This window comes from Schistocerca nitens, chromosome 1, assembly GCF_023898315.1.
Source record: "Schistocerca nitens isolate TAMUIC-IGC-003100 chromosome 1, iqSchNite1.1, whole genome shotgun sequence".
NCBI lineage: Eukaryota > Metazoa > Arthropoda > Insecta > Orthoptera > Acrididae > Schistocerca > Schistocerca nitens.
The window spans coordinates 155,139,163-155,161,634 of record NC_064614.1 but is presented as its reverse complement, the minus strand read 5'-3'; the positions used below and the strand labels follow the sequence as shown (position 1 = coordinate 155,161,634).

Below are 22,472 nucleotides of genomic sequence, written 5' to 3'. Positions count from 1 at the left end.
ACATGAACTTCACTTAAATACAGTGTTAACAACAATTAAAAGCAAATGGTGTTGCAGTGAAGAATGCTAAGTCACAACTCTGTCACACTAGTGTCACTTTTCTGGGACATGTGGTTTCTGCCAACGGCATCCGCCACTTCCTAGGAATGGTAAATTACTACCGCAAACACATTCCCCATGCTGCTGACATAGAAGCTCCACTGACGGATGCTACAGCAGGCAACAACACTTCAGAGTCTTGTGCAGTCACGTGGACTCGAGACATAATCTCAAGTCAGCCTTACAGATGGTCGTTACGCTCGCTCATCCCATCCCTGATCCTCCCATCTCGCTTAATACAGATGTGAGTGATACAGCAATGAGGGCAGTGCTTCAGCAATCTGTGGATTCTGTTGTACAGCTCCCACAAACTGTCTGCTTCCCAACGCAAATGGTCGACCTTTGACCGAGAACTACCACTTTCAAATATTTCCAAGACGATATCGAAGGTCGCCATCTTGTGGTACTTACCAACCACAGACCACTCATATACACTTTCCGCAACCCAGGCAAGGACTCAGGCTCAAGATGTTTCCGTCATATGGACCTCATATGCCAGTTTACGAATGACATACATTATGCCGAATTTTTATCTCATGTGTTGGTATTATCTTAGAACTGGACCTCAGTGAACTCCCTAGATTGCAAAAAGATGATCCTGAACTTGCTGCATTGTGCTCCGATATTGAAACAGGACCCAAACTCAAGTTACGGACACTTCCTGGGTTCTCGTCGCCCATCTGGTGCATGTCAACAGGGCGCGTACGTACGGTGATCCCAGCACACCTCCACCTGGACATTTTTATAGTATTCACGACTTGGCACACCCTGGCATACATGCCACCACACGTCTGGTATCCGAACATTTCATTTGGCCCAGGGTGATAGAACAATGTCACAGTTGGGTGCGAGCGTATGTGGCTTGTCAGAGCGCAGAAGTAGGATGTCATGCAGAGCCCCCATGGGTACATTCAATGTGGCAAAACGAAGATTTCAGCACATACACATCAATATCATTGGGCGCTTAACCCCCTCAGGTCTCTTTCATTACATACTATCCACCATTGACAGGTTTACCCACTGGCTAGAGGTAATTTCCTTCACTACTTTCACAGCCAATGCAGTGGCCCGAGCACTTTTATTAGTGTGGATCTCAAGTTTCAGCTGCCCAGCTTCTATCAGCACTGACCAGGGCTGCCAGTTTGAGTCCGCCCTCTTCTGGCAGCTTTGTGAACAGTGCGGGGTGAAATGATTAAGGACAACAGCATACCACCACCAGAGCAATGGGCTTATCGAACTCTGGCACTGAATGCTTAAAGCTCCACTGATGTGCCACAGAGGAGAGTGGACTGATGCCTTACCATGGGTAATGTTAGGCATTTGGGCCGTGTACAAAGAGGACCCTGGCACATCTCTGGCAGAAGTACTATACAGAGAACCCCCCACACTCTTAGCAGAGCTAGTCGAGCCTTCACTCCCTCTGGATCAAATATGCAACTCGACATTCATTGGGCAAGCTAAGGAGCTCATCACTAACATTTGCATGCCCCCTCCTTGGCTGCACTCACTTCTTCCCATATTCCTGCATAAGTACTCGGCGTTGTGCATCATGACACTGAGCAACCAGCACTCAACCCTCCATACTCGGGCCCACACAGAGTCATATCGTGGCGTAACAACATGTTCGAAGTGTTCATTAACGGCACACTTCAAGCTGTATCTGTCTGCCACCTCAAACCAGTGTGGTCTCTGGGAGAACTGCCTGATACCCAATGCAGTCAGCCACTACACCCTGCTACACCCGCCTCACAAAAGGCATCTACCGACAGTCTGCGGGTGAGTGATGACCATTCCTGCACATGTGATCTTACCTACTCCCAGTCATGTGACAGTGCTACAGGCGCGTGTGACATCCCCCTACAGAGTGACTCCTACAGGCAGCCCCCCGCTGTTACGATTTAGTTACGTATCAGGGGCAGCTTCGGAATGTGTGATGTCACCGACGATGACTCGTGTGGACATTCTGTCAACCCCTATACGGAAATGGTAGTTAATGTCAACACTGATTTCATTTGCAGTGTTTTTTTGTTGTGCATCTGAATAATGTATTTGTATTCTATGAACGAGCCAGCTTCCCCAATGACAACTTGACCCACATTCTTCTTCTCCAATCTGTCCCCTTGCCTATTGGTACTGACCCATCAACGGTAAAAGTCCTACGTACATCATCAGGCATTCAGGGTCACTACCCTGGCTCCTCACAATGCATTGTCCCCTCTCCAGATCCCTCCACTGCTGTACGAGGATTTGCCCAGTTGGACAGTACCATCCACCCCCCTCGCTGGCTCAGACTTCATTTAGTGATGTAATTTATTGTTTCTGTTTAAACACCCTCTCCCTCCCCCCTGGGTACTTCCTTTACATGTATGCGCTCATATTTGTTTTTGTCCTCCATACTTGCGGTGGAGGGGGGGGGGGGCCTAATGCGGCAACTATCGACCAAGTCACATTTACCATCAAACGGGGTGATTTTGGACGGTTTTGTCGTTATTTTGATTATAACTTTCGTATATATTGTTAGATTAAATTGATTGTTACGCAAGTGGTAGGGTATATGTGTGACGGATAAAATAACCCAGAACCAGGAAGTGTATGTGTAGGTATATTTATCTGAGGCAGTTAAATAAAGCGTCCGAAGTAAGCCCATGGATTGGGGTGATTTCGGACACATGTTTTTAAATCTCTGTCCAAAGTTACAGTATATAGAGGGCGAAATTGGACAGTTACTGCCGTTTTTTAAAAAATCTACGTGCTTTTTATTTGATTTTGGTGACATTTTACACATGGTGGAAGACTTTCCAGCTTTGCCTTGATATTGGAGAAAAACATCATAACAGTCTCTTTGATCACTTCTGCACAAGTTCATTTAATATTTACGCTTAAGCAAACGGAAAGATCTTCTGACTGCCATTTGAGGAATAAATGTACCCATTCTTCTCCTGGCAAATTATTACAAAATTTCTTATCTTTTCAGTGTTTGACGGTAGCAACTTTGTTTGGCAGGCTCTTTGTGTGCAGTCTGTGGTCATGCGTGAAACGGAAAACACATGTACCAAGAATCAAGAGAGGTATATATCTGTATATGTGTGCTTTGGACCAATAAAATAGTGCTTATTACATGTGGTATAGTGTACGTCATTGGATCTGGCAATCCTACAACACTAAACCCATAAGTATATCATATGAGAAAAGGGCAAGCTGAGTTTGTCGCAAGCAATGTTTTCTAATCCATGCTGATTTGTGGATAGAAACATTTCTGTCTCAAGGAAATTTATTGCAATTGAACAGAATATTATCAAGAATTCCACAGCAAAGTGATGTTCAGGATTTTGGGCTGTAAATTTTCAGGTCCATTCTTTTGCCGTCTTCCACATAAGTCACCTGCACTTTTCTCCTGTCACTTTAGACTTCGTAGCTTCTGCACAGCTCTCTGGTACTGATTCTTGGTTTCCTGTAACTTCAGAAACGTTCAGGTGTTGACTTCAATTGGAGCTGATTGTATGCTGTATTTCATGTAGTTTGCCAAAGCATGCGTCTCTTATGCCCCTGTCTGCCTCACTTGCAAGAGCCCTCTACCACCTGCTCCCTTGGTCAAATACAGCCTGTCAACATCACTGTGAGGGTAGAGTGCATGGTGAATTGTCATGATTTTTCTCATTTTATTACCCAGCTGTACTTTTGAGCAGATCATAATGCCTAAAGTGTCTGTGATGATGTGTATGGTAGAAATAGGCAAAGTCGTTCATCCTTGGGAACTAGTTCACTGGTGATCACTCTTTGCTGGGAACCGTTCATTTTTACTCGTTCACCGTTCACTGTGCTTGGTATATGGTTCTTATGAAAAATTGAACATTAGTAGCATAAGTGACTTTAGATGGAAGGTGCCATGAGGGATCACTTGCCTCCCCCCTGGAGTACAGAGTTTTTATTCATAACAGAATTCTCACACACTTGTAATTTTCGTGATTCTGCAAAACATCTCATTTAGCCAACTGTAGCGTTATGTGGCTGATCGTAGTGAAATAATATAAGGTAGTGCACAAAAAACCATCCCCGAGTACAGACTGCTCACCAATGATGCACGATTTGTTGACTGCTACGAGCAGAATAGATAAACATGTAATAATTAGGCAGTGAAGAAATAACAAATAAGCTAATGCAAACAACTTTGAAACAATAAATGACAATTGATAAGTGACAATGAGCAGTTTAGTACTTGGGGCCAATTTTTCGTGTGCCACCCTGTACCACTGAAATAATATTGTAGGAGTTATCATTCTCTTTACAAAATGTGACACCATGCACACTATTATGAAGTGCGGGCTTCTTTCGTTTGTAAGTCGGTCTGCCTTCCATAACAATGAACATGCTCTTTTACCTTGGATCAAAAAAAGACAGAAAATGGCCACTAGTGTGTGCTGTGTGAATGTCCTTTGCATATGTAAAACAAAAAATCTTGCCCTTTTACAATTATTTCTTCTGCTGTTTATCGACATACTGAAGTGAGCTGATATGCTGTTTTGTTATCTGAAAAGATGTATGTATTACATACCACATAATTTTTATGCAATTTACATAATTATAAAATACATTTAAATTACCGGTCGTGGACACTGAATAAAATATGAAAATAACCAGAAGTTCAGAGTTCAAAAAAGGTTTGAAACAGATCTAGAATGGGCATGCAAAGCAACAAAATGAACATCAACAACTCGATACTAAACTAACTATGAGCAGTTAGCAGTGGAACTGCGATGAGTGGCCACGTGAAGAAGGATGAGTCCAGCCGAGTGAGACCGAGATGTTCGGGAATGGGACCAAGGCTGGAACGAGACCGGCTGATGTTCCTTTCAGGAACGAGACTGACCGTTTCCCATTCCCGGGAACTATAAGTAGAATGCCACGACCGAGACCGAGACAGATGATAACAGGACCAAGGCTGGAACGAGACCGGCCGATGTGCCGTTGCAGGAATGAGACCGACCATTTCCCGTTCCCTGGAAGTACATGTAGAAAGCTGCAACCAAAGTGAACTATGAAAGACCATTCCTTAGAAATCGATTCTCACTCATTCCGTTCATCTTGGTGAACCGTTCCTTTGGATCTGTTAGTTTGTGGATGACCCATCTCTAGTGTACGGCCCAGGTATTGAGTGCCTTGATGGTATTACTACCATTCAGTTTACTTTTCAAAATTTTTCTGAGTCTTTGGATGTACTCCTTACTGGTCACATTTGTTTCATGCACCTACTTGATGTTGTTCACCTGCAAAATGCTTACATACTTGTAAGCCTCTGGCTAGTGGTACTTGATTGTTCTTACATTTTGGCATCTTGATGCCTTCATTTTCTGAGATTTTGCCCTGCTTTAGTGCCAGTACAGCATACTTGTCTGAGACGAAAGCTGATGTCATTGCTGAAGATTTGAACTGTATTTCTCGTAGACTGGATTTCAGTTTCAGATTTACATAGAGCTTCAGATTGTCCATGAACAGCAAGAGAGGTATATTTTCTGAGAATTATCATCATCATTATTAAGTAAAATTGCAACAACAAGTGCCATTATATAAGTTTTAAACCTTAAAATAGGTTACTGCTCAGCAAAGTGAATTCATAATTTTACTGTAGTGAGAACTAGAATGGTAATGTCACAGGTTCTTTCAACCAGGCAACTTCTTCAGTATGCTCTGCTTATAATTTCCTAAAAGTACAGAGTTTGTAAAGGAAGAATTATTGACGAATATTTTCAGTGGGCAATCATTCTCATTGTGCCTTCTTGCAATGGTAGTTTTCCTCCATTATTTAAGCAATTCATGAATACTTGTCATGCTTCTTCCCCACTTCATCTCTTTGGCACAAGTAATTGTGAGAGTGACTAAAAGATTTTCATGTTTTGCATCCCCACAACAAGATTTTCACTACGAGCAGTATAGTTTCCTGTTTTTATAGACAAGAAACTATGTAAAGTATAAAATGCAAGTACAGTTTCACACAATGTATTAACGTTAACAGAAATAACTTACTGGAACACTCTGAACTATGCTGACAAAATTCCAAATGCATTTTCCTACTAGTCTTCCTGAATGTGACAGCATATAGCTGTATATTCTTTTGTTGAAAGTAATATTTTTAAAATGTATGGCTTCATCATGTATTTGCTTCAAACAAAGACGCTCCTGCCAAGGTGTCACACTAAACCTACTTCTTGGACATATTATTTAATTGTTGGTGTTACTGTATCTAAACATACATCCTTACCCTGTAAATCACTGAAATATATGGCAGAGAATGTTTCATATTGAACCACATATTCAGATTTCTTCCCATTCCTGGGTATGGAGCATAGGAAGATCAACAGCTTAAATGCCTTTGTGTAGCCTGTAGTTACTCTAATCTTGTCTTTTCTGTCTCTATGGGAGTGATACATATAGGGCTGCAGTGTTATTAAGATTCTTCACATTATACTGGTTACTGGAACTTCATAAAAAGGATTTTGCTGGATAGTTGATACCTATTTTCAGGCATCTGCCAGGTCAACTTTTTCAGCATTTTTGTGTTGCTCTCATGTGGACTATTTATGGCGTGCTTCTTTGTATACATTCATTATCCCCTGTCAGCCCAGTTTCATTTCATTTGGTATGGGGCCCACACAATTGAATGATATTCTAGACTATAATACATAGTAAATAATGACACTTGCGCAATACAATCTGTTGAGAACCCATTTCAGATGGCGAGCATCAATTATCAAGTTTCCTACAAAAAATCAAAATTTAAGGTTACTAATAATATACAGATTCTACAAGAAATTGATTTAGTACAAAGCTTACAACTGGTCACAGAGATTTTTTAGAGTTTATATTGTTAAATCTTGTGGGCTACTTATGTAATGTTTTTAAATGCAATACATGCTGAAATGATGGATTAAAAGTCACTAATTTTGCATTTGTCCTTTTCATTGAGTACTGATTGAGGTTTTCTATTTTTGATAACAAACATTAACCTTTTCCTATTCTGTGCAGAACTTTTAAACTGTTCTCTATGCCTCTGGTGTTGTGGCCTAGGTTTGTAAGGTGGACGGCATATGTAGATTTTTTAGTTTTGGTACACACTGTGTGCTTTTTGTAGCATATTCAATAGCTGCTTCCTGTTTGGAAATTTCAGCACATCCTGCATTTTACACTGTACACTTGTGTTTGTTGAAAATAACAATCAATTATTCTCTTTACAGCATTCCATAACCAGGTGTCTAACTTGTATAATGTGAAAAATGCAACATTCACAACAGTGTTTTGATAGATTTTTATTATCTTATTAGATACTTCACCTTTGTAGGTCATCTTTTACTCTACTTTCTCCTTGTTTTTACTTTGGGCAACACAAGTGATTTGTAAGAAATTGATGGCGTATTTTTTACTGTACCTTTGTGCCATTCCTTATTCATCTGCTGGTGAATGTTTGTCTGTCCTTCCCTTTCTGTTTACTCCTGGCATATTAATTACCTTAAAATATAGAAGACATTGCACAAAATATACTGTTACTGATGATGGTTCTTTGAAGTATGGAGCTGGTAATCATTCTGTTTCACAAAATTAAATGTAGTAAATAAATGTGCCTGGCTACTGTTTTAATTTCCTTTGCTGCCAGGAGCATCTTAAAGTTCTTCAGTCACCTATCACAAATGTACATAAAATGTAATATAAGAAGCAGAAAATACAGTATATATTTTTGATTAACATTTATTTTTTAAAAATTGTGTAGTTGAACACATCATTATATTTTATTTCACTCTGAAAATTATGTCAGTCTTGAAGAAAATATGACAAAATTAACATAAAATTATATACTGTAGCTGTCTGAAATTATTATCTCCCATTCTTTGAATAAAAATGACAATTTTTCGCTTGTGGTATCAGTCACAAGATCACAATGTGACAAAATAGCTTCATGACTCTATGTCAAATAGAGATAATACACCTGAGAAAAAGTTCACCATTCTATGTCACAGTACAATACAATACACTAAAAACAGCGATGTCAAAATGTCTCGTAGTAAATAAATGATTTCATACGAGACACCATTAAAAAGGTTCATTGGTCAATGTAAGCTCAGGTGAAAACCTACAGTTGTTCGGTATGAAACACATTCCATTTACATCAGACACACATTGAAGAAAAATGTGAATGTCTTGTCAGTTTCTTTCACCTTTCAGGATCAAACATGAATTGTATGTTGCATCCGCTCCTGTTCTTTCTGCTGAAGAAATCTGTAACAAAGAAAAAAGTGTTCAATATCTTATCTATTCATAAAGTAATGATACTTTGATTTGTTAACGGAACACTGAAAAATTATGATAATGCTATGTTTTTTACATAATGAAATGGATAGTACTGCACATATCTCTGAGGAGTGTAGGTCTAACAATTATAATTTTAAATGATTTAAGGGGGTAGAAACATTTTTCGACATAACTTGGAATATTTTTAATAATTTCTATTGCCTTTTCATTTATCATGGTTCATTACATTGCACTTTCGATTTTGTTTTGAGTGCTGGCCAATATATTTGACTGGATACCTGTCAGAAATTTTATGACTTTACTTAGACAGGAAACCTGATCTAACATAAATACAGGCCTGCGCGCATGTCTGTGAAGTCAGCAATGTAGTGTTAGCAGCTGGCTGGCACAAATGCTTGCTTTGTCAAAGATTTTGTCAAACTTCTTTGACCAAACTACTTCATTGGAGCTATTACATGATTGTAAAATCCATCATCAGAGTTGGTTGGGAATGGATGCCAAGCAGTTAACAACAGCATACACTGGTGGTGAGCACATTGCTTGAACAGAAAGAGAAGTGGAAAATATTGTGGATGAAACTGTGTATAGCAAGAGGAGAAGTTCAAAGTGTTCACCAGAATTTGCTTCCGGAGGTGCAGCGTGAGGATGTAATGAACATAAAAAATTGTTTGAAAATGGAACTTTGCCTTCATGAAACGTGCCCCTCATATTTGCATACATGATATTCATTTATGAAATACCGTTCCTTAATTTCATTCACCATAATCAAAGTTTTTGGAAAGCCTGCAACTGTGTCATCCATAATTTAAATAATGAAACACTGCACTAGTCATGTATTGTTCCATGCTTAATATGATGCTTTTTTGGAATTTATTCTGATTATCAAAAGGAAATATTCACATAGGTACTTTTGTGGTCTTTGTATGTGTGTTGTATGCTGTGTTGTTGCTGTTGTGTTTTTATGATTTACTGCAGTCAGACAGATTTCTTTTGTCCAATTTTCTGAAACATCACATAAAATAGCTGTATAAATATTTGTACTTGATCATAGAATAAATTATTGCAGAACAGTGTATAAATCATGAAAAAGTATGTAACTGGTGCAGTGTTTAATTAAATTAAAATCATGAATGCTATTTCTGCTAAAGATCATCTCATGTCTAAGTTAAGATTTTTAGGAATAGGTGAAAGCTACTGTATTAATTTCAGTTATGTACACTTTATACACACTTAGCTTTTCGCATCTCCTCCCACATCATTTCTGTTTATAAGTACGCTTTACTGCATCAACAGTACAACAACTTTGAATGCAGATCACTGCTGTTGCTGTTTCTTTTTAAGATTCCAGCTGCTTATTACAGTTTTTGTAGTCAGTGTGTTTTGCGTTATGAAGAACTTTGTATTCTTCAGACTTTACAATGGTCACTGTGGTGGTTGCCATGCACCAAATGTACTTCGTCATTTTATAGCTTAAATGCACTGAAGTAAGCAAAGGAACATGTAAACAAGGGCCATCACTCTAACTTTTTCAAAGATCTTTGCTAAAATCTTCCTGTCAAAGATCTGACAAAAAGGCTTTGATAAGTATTTATCATTCACCACAAACACTACATTGTAATCATCTCATAGACGTACACTCAGGCCTTTACTTATCGTTGGCCATTTATGCCTTAGGTGAGAAGAAGAAATTGTTTTATTTTTCTTGGTACTATGGTTTATACTCATCTCAATAAATATACTTCTCTGTGCTGCCAATTTTGTGTTTTACTTGAGAGATGCCTAACAGCAATCAGTATAAATAACTTCTTCTAAGAGCTACCTTGAGGTGAAATTACTAATGTATAAGTACATGTATATTTATAATAGAATATCAAAATAAAAAGAGAATCTCCTGTAAATATCATGTATTGTTTTTTGTATCATGAAAGCCATTACTACAATTAACAATGAAAAATTGTATGTAGAGGAGGAAGCTTAATTACACATTTCTTAATTTCATCTTCTTCCCATGGCTTGTCCTGAAGTGGTAATGTGTTCTGCTCTTAGACATATTGTAAGATATTGGTGAGTGAGTGCCAGCATAGCCGAATGGTAATAGTCAGTGCCTTCAGTGCAGGGCGACACAGGTTTGATTCCACATAGCTCCTCAGATTTATCTGAGATAGGGGGTTCTGGAATAGAGTTAGCCTCATGGGACCAAATAAGGAGCTGCGTGGATAAAGAAGAAGTGCCATCATACAGGTTCACATACTGTCAGTAACACCTGGGGGGGGGATATTGGTGACATGTTGATCCTCATACTGCCTTGTAGGCAGTAGCGGGACAATTGGAACAGACCTAAAGTGAGCAAACTTAAGGATTTATTTATTCAGAACTGAGCAGTAATTATTACATTTATATCTTTTATACTAAAAAGAATAATTTTGAACAGGGATTTTGTGTGATCTGTTGCAACTGTCTTTAAATATAAATGTGGTCAATGAACTGAGCTTTGATTTAAACAATTTTAGATGCACAAACCTAGGGATATTTTATGTCTGTGACTGAAAGGAGATAATAGGTGTTCAGAATCTTAATTATGTCACAAGTGGAAAAATTATTTAATATATAATTACACTTAATAGTTTTATTAGTCTTTGGAAGTGTCAACATCATTGTAGTAGTAGCCTATACATGGAATGGTACTTCAAAACCCTTTGATAAGTGTACCCAGTGTACCCTTGGATAAGTGTACCCAGCAGGAAACGTGCAGTCCTTTGAGTGCTGTGAGAAATGTGAGTATTGGGCAACTAGTCACTGATACATTGAAGGTGGATATCATTAATGTGATGACCCTGACTGTGAAGGCAGAAGAGCTGATTGGCTTCGTGAAGACAGAAAATGTAGGAAGGTCATGATTTAGAGAAGTCAGGTGGAATGGTGGAGCTAGGAGAAACTGAGGAAATGAAACACACACTTTATTGGAATGGTGGACAAGAGAACAAAAATGGAGTGGATATAATCACAAAACCAATCCTTGAAGAATAGATGGAAGCAGTAGAACACACAAGTGACAGAATGATGAAGTTTAGAAGTTTTGGCTGAGGACAAGTAATCAAGTGAGAGACCTTTATCCAAGTATACATGCTACAGACAAGAAATAAAGAGGAGAACATCAAGGAATTCCTAGTTAAATCAGGGAATGAAATTATGGATGTGGAAGTGATAGTGACAGATGACTTAAATACACAGGTGGGAAAGGAAAGACTAGGTAAGGAAGAGTTAATTGGCCCATGTGGACATGGGGGGGAAAAAAACAAGAAAGTAGAGAACTGGACTCATTTTCGTAAAATAAATGGTTTGACTGTGGGCAACACATGGTTCAGGAAGAAAAATAGCCAAAGGTAACAAGATATGGGTAGTGAGATAGACAGACAAAGATGGCCATTGACTACTTTCTGGTAGGAAAGCAAAATCATGGACTGTTGTTAGATGTAACTGCGCTCCCAGAAGAAGCTTTCAATGGAGATCCTCAAGGAGTGGCGGCAAAGATGAGGATCAATAAAATAGAAGGAATAAAGGCAAAAAGGGAGAAGAAAATAAAAGTGCAGAAACTAAAAGACAGGAAGGTACAAGAAAAGTTCACAGTTAAGTTTAAAATCCCAAGCACTGAATGTGGAAGTCTGGAAGAGGAATAGGGTAAATTTGAAGAGGTATTTGTAAGCTCTGCAGAGAACGTCTGTGGCACAATGTCTGGAAGGGATTTAAAATTATGAAGTATTTGGGACATTCAAAATTCGTATTATTGATTGTGCAATCTGACAATATTTACTAAATTTATTTCTGGATTCATTTATAAAATAATGATATAACTTGGTGAAAATTCTTAATTTGTCAACAAAATTTGTAAACTCTTTGGAATATAGTTAGTACTGCAGAATGGATTTGTAGTAGGCATGCCTCTGACATGATTGGATGTGTTTTTATGTTTGGCAATAACAATGTAATTTTTGATAATGAAGTGGAAATTGCAAAGACAGTGTGAGGTAGAAAAATGAGAAAAAATAAAAATCAAGATAAAAACAGGCATTTCTTTGGTAGTTATTACACCAACTGGAACCATGAAAAACTATAAGTCAAAAATTTCAGCCTCAAGAATCAATCCCTAGACGTGAAGCACGGGAGCCAACAACCAGAAAAAAAGATTAAAAAGTTTATTGTACATCTTACTCCTCTTGAAGCTTATTAAATGAATTTATTATGAAATGAGGGAAGGTAAGATTACAAGTATATGGTATATAGGCGGAGGCTCTCTCTTCCTCCGTGAATTCGTCCATCTCCACACGCTGTACTGTAGAGGTGGGGCGGAGAGCGCGTCTGATCTGCCATTCCGAGTACCCGTTTTTCCGAAATACAGTTTTGAGGTGTTCCAGCTCATGGGGCAGACACTCTGCATCCGAGATGGTGCGCACCCTGTTCACCAGTGTTTTTAGTACCCCATTCCTCTGCAAAGGGTGATGGCAGCTATTTGCACGCAAATACAGGTAGGTGTGCGTTTTCTTCCTATATACCCCATGGCCCAGGGTGCCATCCACTCTTCTTTTGACCATGACGTCCAGGAATGGTAAACTTCCTTCTGCTTCAGTCTCCATAGTGAATTTGATGTTCAGATGTATGGAGTTCAGGTGTGTAAGGGAATCTAGGAGCTTGTCCCTTCCATGGGGCCATATCACAAACGTGTCATCAACATAACGTAGAAAACAAGTAGGTTTCCATTTGGATTGGGTGTACAGGACGAAAACGCACACTGACCTGTATTTGCATGCAAATAGCTGCCACCACCCTTCACAGAGGAATGGGGTACTAAAAACACTGGTGCACAGGGCACGCACCATCTCGGACGCAGAGTCTGCTCCATGAGCTGCGACACCTCAAAACTGTATTTCGGAAAAATGGGTACTCGGAATGGCAGATCAGATGCGCTCTCCACCCCACCTCTACAGTACAGCATGTGGAGATGGATGAAGTCACGGAGGAAGAGAGAGCCACCGCTTATATACCATATACTGGCGCATATCAGGGAAAATAGAACGAAAATTGAGGAAACATCGAGTATGAACTGTCTTTTGCCCGCCCAATAAAACACGAGCATTATTGGGAAGTGTCAAAGATGATCTTGTTTTGCAGAAGGCTGGCATATACCAGATTCCCTGTGAGTGTGGGAAGACTTACATTGGACAGACAGTGCGCACCATCGAAGATTGTTGCCGAGAACATCAGAGGCACACTCGACTTATGTACCCCAACAAGTCAACAGTCGCAGAGCACTGTTTGTCCGAAAATCACGAAATGGACTACCAACATACCAGGGTCTTGGCACAGACATCTAAATACTAGGACAGCGTCATTAGAGAGGCTATCGAAATTCGTACCAGGGATGGACTCGTCAACAGAGATTGCGGCTATAACCTCAGCAAGGCATGGGAACCAGCACTGAGTCTAATTAAAAAGAGGCTCAGCAAAGAAAATGAACGAGCAACGAGGGTGGATGAGGCAGTTACACCGACGCCACCACAGACGCCGACGCCAGCCTCTCAGCGACCTCCGGTGCGCGGCCACGGGTGAGGTCCGTGGAGAGAACACCTCGCGAGGGAAGGGGATTTAGGACACCTGTCTGCCCTCAGGAGCTCAATTCATCAGTGCACCTGATGATGGCAACATGTCTGATCGCCGAAATATCGTGCCCATTGGACACTATGGACCGGCAGTACACCCGTGGACTGTTTGAATAAGTACAAATTATTTGTGAAATTAATTTGTTTGTGGACTCAAGTGATTGTTAACAAAATGAATAGAGATGAGGGTAGTAGTGATGTAGAAGTGAAAGCTGTAGGACCAAGCCAGGACATGTTGGAACCAAGTGAAATTGTAGTCAGCACAGAAACAGCAAAACCTGATATTTTGCAGTTGATTTTGGGAAAACTAGAGGAAATGAAGACTGATGACAACAGCAAATTTAGTGCAGTTAATGATCAGTTAACTCAAATAAGAACTGAAAACAATAGTAAAAGGACAGGGTACAATACCCAATAGACCAACTTAGTAATCATGTTTTAGTGCTAAAAAATGGGTTGTGAGAAGGATTAAAAAGTGTGAATGAAAAAATTGATGTCATAGAAAATAAATTTATTGTTTTGGGAATGTTAATGACATCAGAGCTGAACAGAAGGCCATAGGGGAAGAAAAAGGAACAGAACTTCACTAGGTAAGATCAAAAAAATTTAAATGTTGAAAACAATATGCCAACTAATGTAAATGTTTTAGTTCAAAAAAATCACATTCACAAACATCTGTATTTAAACAATGGTATTGAGTGATCCAACATTCCTATCAAAAGTTTCCAACAGACAATTTACATCCAGTGGATTTTCTGCACTATTGTAGAGATAGTTCTGTGTCGGGCATGAGTGAAAGGCGAAGCTCTGCCTTGGGTAAATTTAAATTTAAGTCAGTGGAAACATATCAAAGGTCTGAAAAAGTTTTTAAAATAAATTAATAAGAATGTAATTTTTTATAATGAAATGAAAATTGCAAAGACAATGTGAGGTAGAAAAATGTGAAAAAATAAAAATCCAGATAAAAACAGGCAATTCTTCAGTAGTTATTACACCAACTGGAACATTCAAAATCTATAAAGCCAAAAATTTCAGCCTCAAGAATCAACCCCCAGATGTGAAGAACTAGAGCCAGCTATGAGGAAAGAAAATACTGTAAGTAAAAAGTTTATTGTAAATCTTACTCACCTCAAAGCTTATTAAATGGATTTATTATGAAATGAGGGAAGATAAGACTACAAGTTACCTGATGGCCACCATGCTAGATCACCTTTTCCAACACGCCGTGAGATACAATTACTAATGTATAAGTACATTCACATTTACCAGATAATAGCAACATAAAAAGTAATCTAATATACATGGCTTGTATTGTGAAAGCCTTCATTGCAATTGAAAATTAAAATTTGAGTGTTGAGTAGGAAGCTTAATTTCATATCATTTCATTTCATCATCCTGTAATCTTATCCTCCCACACTTCACTATTAAAATTCTATGTCTCCGCAAAAAGTTTAGAAAGCTTCAAGAGATGTAAGATATACAATAGAAAAACTTTTTTACTCATCTTCATTATCTTGTTGTTGTTGTTGTTGGCTCTAAGTCTTGTGCAGGGGTACATTCTTGCAGCTGAAATTTCGATTTTGTAGGTTCTTGATGACTAAATAAATGATAAAGATTTGCCTGTGTTATTCCTGAATTTAATTCTTTGTCACATCTTTCAGCATAACACCGTTTTTACATTTTTGACATACAAGAAAACCAATAATTACATACTTGTTGACAAACTTAGAAAACATCTACTTCCATCAGAGGTATGCCCACCACCCATTACATTCAGCCATAATCACAATTTTGAAAGAGTTTACAAAGCAGAAAAGTTTATATACTTTCTTTAACAAATAAGAATCTTTGCTAAAATATATCATTATTTTGTAAATCAATCTAGAAATAAATTTAATAATTAACATTAGATTGTGCAATTAATAGCATGAATTTTAAGTATGCCATAAATTTTGCAATTTAAAATATTTTTAAAAGAAAAGTAATTTTAATTGTCAGTACTTATTGATTGTAACACATTAATTTCTTTTTTTATACATTTTAGCTTGAAATATAATACATCATATACAAAATCATATGAATTCTTTTAATGAAACAGCTGAGATAATTTTAACCTATTCAAGGACTGATAGTATACATGGTATCAGTTATCTCTATAAAAAAAGGTAATGTTACAGGAGGGTGATTCATTATAATCTTCCCAGAGCTGCTTCTGAAATGGTAATGTGTTCTGCTCATTGCCATTTAATAAGATATTGGTGAGTAAACTTAAGGATTTATTTATTGAGAACCAAGCAGCACTTATTATATTTATATATTTTATACTGGGAAGAATAATTTTGAAGAGAGATTGTGTGATCTGTTGCAGTTGTCTTTAGTCTGTGATTTAAATGACTTGAGATGCACAGACTGAGGTACATTTCATGTCTGTCATTAAAAGGAGATAGTAAATATTTGGAGTCTTAACTGGAAAAATTATTTAACATACACTCATACTTAGTCATTTTAAAGTCATTGTAATACTTTGTCAATTTTTCTCGTAGTATAGCCTCTGGCACAAACAGTCAGTATTTTATGGGTTAAGCAACTCCATTTACCAGTAATACTAAATAGCTGCAAGAAATAATTAAGACAGATGTTCAGGTCAATACTTATTTAAATAAGTATTACAATATTAAAAACTGATTCCTTCATTTCTGTTTTGCAAAAGCTGTCATTGGAAATTCTCTGGCCACAATAGGAGGACTGAGTCATAACTGTGCCTGACAAGAGCAGCAATCCAGTGGTGGAGGTAAAGGATGCAGCATGAGGTGAGGAGGGGGGACAATGGGGTGGGGTAGGGGAAGGCATAGTCATAGAATGGAGAGTGTACAGGAAGGAAAGCATAGGGTTACTGTATTGATTTTTATTGATTGGGTTTGATAACAAATAAAAACCGAGTACATGCAAAATGATGGCTGGTTACTGCTACAGTTCAAAATGGACATTCCTACGGAACAGAAGTAATCCAAACAACTAAATGAAAACTTTTACAAAAAGAAATGTTAATGAAGCAAGTTCTGATACATCTTTAGTTAAAAACTTATCACATGAGTTTTTAAATTCAACACCGTTCACTTGTGCATGTTGGGAACTGCCACTGCTTTTAGCTCCAGAGGACAATGAAGCTACATTAGTTTAGAGAGATCCACTTCAGTTGTACTAATATTTATCCAAACCAAGACTGGTTTTGGTATTTTAAAATTCCATCTTCAGGTATATGAAGCTAACATACAAAGCAGAGGAGGGAGGAAATATAGTGCAAAATACGTGTAAAAACCAAAAGAGCAGACTCCCAAAACAAGGTGACTTACTTATTGTTTTTGGTACCACATAACATGCAGTCAGACCAGTCAGCATGAAAGCTCCAATCATTGCATGTTGGCAGAACTAAAAAAAACAAAAAGGGAGAGCCAAATAATCAAACTGATCTAAAACTGAAGACGAGATTTTAAAATCCCAAAACTGGTTGTGATTTGATTAAATATTAGTAAAACTGAAGTGGATCAGTCTAACTTAATTATCAGATGACCTATGTACCATATCTTGTAAAGCACATTGTTTTGTAATATCAATTTTTTATTGCAGCAATTTTATTTCACTTCTTTATTTTTCTTTTTTGGGACTTTGAGCTGATAGATCGACTTCACTTCCAACAGAAACAATTGTTATGGAATGCTCTGCAGGAGTTTCAGTGTTTTTACCAGTGCTCGAATTATCACTCACGTTTTCAACCTGAAAGTAACACACAGATGTTACTTTAAATGAAGACTTTAGGCTGCGTTAAAATTTATTTTATACAAATGTTTTCAACTAGGCCCAGACCTGTAAGTTCACTGTAACATGTTATGTAATACAAATCATATTCATTTAATAAATGATTATTGATACCTGTCTCTAAGAAACTTTTGTCAAGCTTTCCCCTAACTATGAATGTGTTTCAGCTTTTCCATTATGTAAGTGTTGGTACGGAATGTCTTCTTCTTTATCATCACCATTTTCTTCTAGCAGGAAGTACAAATATAACAGTAAATTGCTTTACTAATCTGAGAAATGTGTGTCTGCATATGCAAATTGTTCACAAAAGAGCTGCAGGCTACAGTACCATATGTGACATGCTCAGGCAGCACACTCAAATAGAATAATTTGAGACATGACTTTCATTCCAGCTTTAAAAACAATTTCAATGGGTTAGATCCATTTAGTATACAGCAATGAATCACCTAAAATGAACCAAACATAAAGTAGCCAGAAACCACATTTTTCTCTGCAAATGCTTCAAATTTTATGCGCACAGTACTTGGAAATTAAGTACCACAGGAACTATGATCAGTATTGAAAAAAACAGAAACTTCATCATTGTGCTGTGGTCTGAAACTATAAGATATGAAAGAAATCAATTTTGTGTGCCAATTAGTTTTCTCAGAATTGTCTGAGAAGTATTATATACAGCAGTGAAGAAAATGCACAAATGTGAACCAAGTCATTTTTAATTTTTTTAAAGTGAAATGATGACCTCTACCAAAAAAACTAACTCAAGGGGTTTATGTTGGTTTGTTTCACTTAAATACAGTATTTTTTACAGTTTAATGAATTTTTATTGCTTACAGCATGAAACTCAGAAAATTCAATTTTCTCATGTACTGCTGTCAGTTGCTTTGAGGGAACTGTTCATTACTTTCCTATGTGGTCTTTTCTCTTAATATTGCTCATTCTATATATTTCTGACTTTATCAGTATATCAAACAGCTTTTTACTTGTAAGTAAGCCCAGCAGTTGAAATGCCCAATTAGTAGAAATCAACAAAATGTATCTGTATGCCTTTGGCTTCAATTGCAGCTGTTTGCTCGGTTTTAATATGGCAGACTTCGACGTACACACTAAATTTCAGTACCTGCATTGCAGCTGTGTTTCCACTGTGTATACTTTCTATTCTGTGGCACAGTGCTGCTTGTGGGAATGTGAAACGACATGGTGGGGACAAACTAGGAGCTGCTAGGTACAGTCATGAGAATTTTTTTAAAAAAAGGAGAGAAGAAGAGAAGGGGAAGAAGACTTTAGGTGTGTTGGTGGAAGAGAAGGCTGTTTTGCACTGAAGTGAGAGCAGAAAAGGGGATAACTAAGTCGAGGACTGGGAGTAGAAAAGGTTGAGGCCAGGGGCATTACGGGAGTGTAGAATATATTGCTGGGAGAGTACTCACTTGTGCAACTCAGAGAAGCTGGAATCAGTAGCAAGGATCCATATGTCACATGCTGTGAAACAGTCATGGAAGAGAAGCACATGGATACTCTGCAAATCACACTTAAATGTGTAATGGGACACCCTTTTCTAATATAACCACCAATACCATTTATACTATCGATTCTTGCATGACTTACTTGAAAGAGGGTGAACTGTTGATCAACAGCAAGGAGCAGATCTCAGCTGTTTAACTAAAAGAATTTCATATGATTTTGTATAAAATGTATTATATTTCAGGCTAATATGTATAAAAAGAAATTAATTTGTTATTACTCTGTACATACAGTTAAAATTACACTTCTTTTAAAAATATTTGAAATTATGAGATTTCTAGTATACTTAAAATTCATATTATTAATTGCACAATCTAATGCTAATTATGAAATTTATTTCTGTGACTGTACTGGAATAGGTAATGGTGAGAAGATGTATTGAACAAGTCTTGCACCTAGGCCTATTGTAGGGATATGAGCCATGTGGCAAGGGACTGGGGCCAGATGTGGAGTAGTGATGGACAAGGATACAGCATAGGTTTGGAGGATGGTGGAATACCACTGTTGGAAGGATAGTGGGTACAATATCACTCATTTCTGGACATGATGAGAGGTAGTCAAAAGCCTGATGGAGAATGTGATTCAGTTTTTCTAGTCCTGGATGATACTGAGTCACAAGCGGAGTGCTCCTTTGTGGTCAGACGGTGGGTATATGGAAGGTGATGGGTGACTGAAGAGACAAGGCATGGGAGATCTGTTTCTGTACAAAAGGTTTGGTGAGTAATTTTGGCCTGTGAAGGCATCACTGAGATGGTTGGTATAACTGGAGAGAGACTGCTTGTCACTGCATATGTGATAACCACAGGCAGCTACTGTATGGAAGGAACTTCTTGGTAGGGAATGGGTGGCAGCTGTCGAAGTGGAGGCATTGCTGGCAGTTAGTAGGTCTGATATGGAAGGAGGCACTGCTATAGCTTTCCTTAAGGTGGAGGTCAACATCAAGTAAGGTGGCTTGTTGAGTTGTGGAGGACCAGGTGAAGTGAATGGGGAGAAGGTGTTGAGGTTCTGGAGGAATGTGGATAGGTTGTACTCACCCTCAATCCAGATCAAGAAGACGTCGTCAATGATTGTGAACCAGTTGAGTGCTTCAGATTACAGGTGTTTAGGAAGAATTCCACTAGATGGCCCACCAATATGTTGACATAGGATAGTGCCATGGGGGTGCCAATAGCTGTGTCACAGATTTTTGTTTGTAGGTTCCATAATCTAGGATACAATGCAGGCACAGTATGTGGGACTAGGTTCTGGCTAAGACTAGGGATAGGGAGCAAGGATTCATAGTGGAGGAAAAAAAAGCATAAAAATATGTAAAATAACAGGGGAAAACTTGTAAAATTAAGTAAAACACAAAAAAATCTCATAGGTAGGATGGAACTGGTGATTTATGTGGAAAAAAGATGAAACCTGTGGGAGTACGGCCAAGAGTGAAAGGTGAAAATGAACTAAAACTCTTTTTTAATTACAAGATGGCGCCGAATGAAAAGTGTAACGACACGTCTGTCTCTACCAAAAAGGAAAAACTCAGTGGTTCTACATGTAAGCAATGCAGAAAACGTGTGATAAAAGGAATCTTATGCATAAAGTGCAATTTTTGGCTTCATGAGAAGTGCGCAAAAATGAACCTGAAATTCATTAGTGACGAAGTTCCGTGGACATGCACCGACTGTTTCCAGTGGGAAACATCAGAACTTGTAAGTACCATAAAGTCAAAAGAAGAAATAATTAAAGTGCTACAAAGTGATATCGGAACTCTCAAAAAAGAGATTCAGTCTCTGAAAGAAGAAAACGCAAAGCTAAAAAGTGAATCGGCAAGCTGCGTATGTGCAAACCCATTACAGAACAAAACAAACAAATTTGAGGACTCTTTTGTGCAAACTCAGTTCGCGAGCAAAAAACAAACCATGAAAACTTACATGTGCATATTCCGGCAAAAACAGTGGCAGAAAGCGAAACATGTGGAAATTCAATAAACTCCCGTGTGCAAACTCCGTTATTGGGAAGTAAACAAACCTATGTAAACTCGCATATGCAAATCCCAGTGAAAACAGTGGCGGAAAACGATTCGTGCGGTAAATCTGTAAGCAAATATAAGTGGAAAACTGTGACCGAGCACTGAAAGACCTGAGTCGAAACAAGGCCCCCGGAGTAGACAACATTCCATTGGAACTACTGACGGCCTTGGGAGAGCCAGTCCTGACAAAACTCTACCATCTGGTGAGCAAGATGTATGAAACAGGCGAAATACCCTCAGACTTCAAGAAGAATATAATAATTCCAATCCCAAAGAAAGCAGGTGTTGACAGATGTGAAAATTACCGGACAATCAGTTTAATAAGTCACAGATGCAAAATACTAACACGAATTCTTTACAGACGAATGGAAAAACTAGTAGAAGCCAACCTCGGGGAAGATCAGTTTGGATTCCGTAGAAACACTGGAACACGTGAGGCAATACTGACCTTACGACTTATCTTAGAAGAAAGATTAAGGAAAGGCAAACCTACATTTCTAGCATTTGTAGACTTAGAGAAAGCTTTTGACAATGTTGACTGGAATACTCTCTTTCAAATTCTAAAGGTGGCAGGGGTAAAATACAGGGAACGAAAGGCTATTTACAATTTGTACAGAAACCAGATGGCAGTTATAAGAGTCGAGGGACATGAAAGGGAAGCAGTGGTTGGGAAGGGAGTAAGACAGGGTTGTAGCCTCTCCCCGATGTTGTTCAATCTGTATATTGAGCAAGCAGTAAAGGAAACAAAAGAAAAATTCGGAGTAGGTATTAAAATTCATGGAGAAGAAATAAAAACTTTGAGGTTCGCCGATGACATTGTAATTCTGTCAGAGACAGCAAAGGACTTGGAAGAGCAGTTGAATGGAATGGACAGTGTCTTGAAAGGAGGATATAAGATGAACATCAACAAAAGCAAAACAAGGATAATGGAATGTAGTCTAATTAAGTCGGGTGATGCTGAGGGAATTAGATTAGGAAATGAGACACTTAAAGTAGTAAAGGAGTTTTGCTATTTGGGGAGCAAAATAACTGATGATGGTCAAAGTAGAGAGGATATAAAATGTAGACTGGCAATG

General features: G+C 38.2%; 1 protein-coding gene across 1 annotated transcript in view; it reads right to left on the bottom strand.

The window, feature by feature from the left end:
• Window positions 1-8,127: 8,127 nt before the first annotated feature.
• Window positions 8,128-22,472, bottom strand: part of LOC126232687 (Down syndrome cell adhesion molecule-like protein Dscam2) — a 408,767-nt gene continuing 394,422 nt past the window's right edge. The window contains exon 32 of the mRNA XM_049942816.1: window positions 8,128-8,364. Within this exon, the coding sequence (XP_049798773.1) occupies window positions 8,313-8,364 (52 nt within the window). The 3' untranslated portion in view covers window positions 8,128-8,312. The remainder of the gene's footprint in view (window positions 8,365-22,472) is intronic.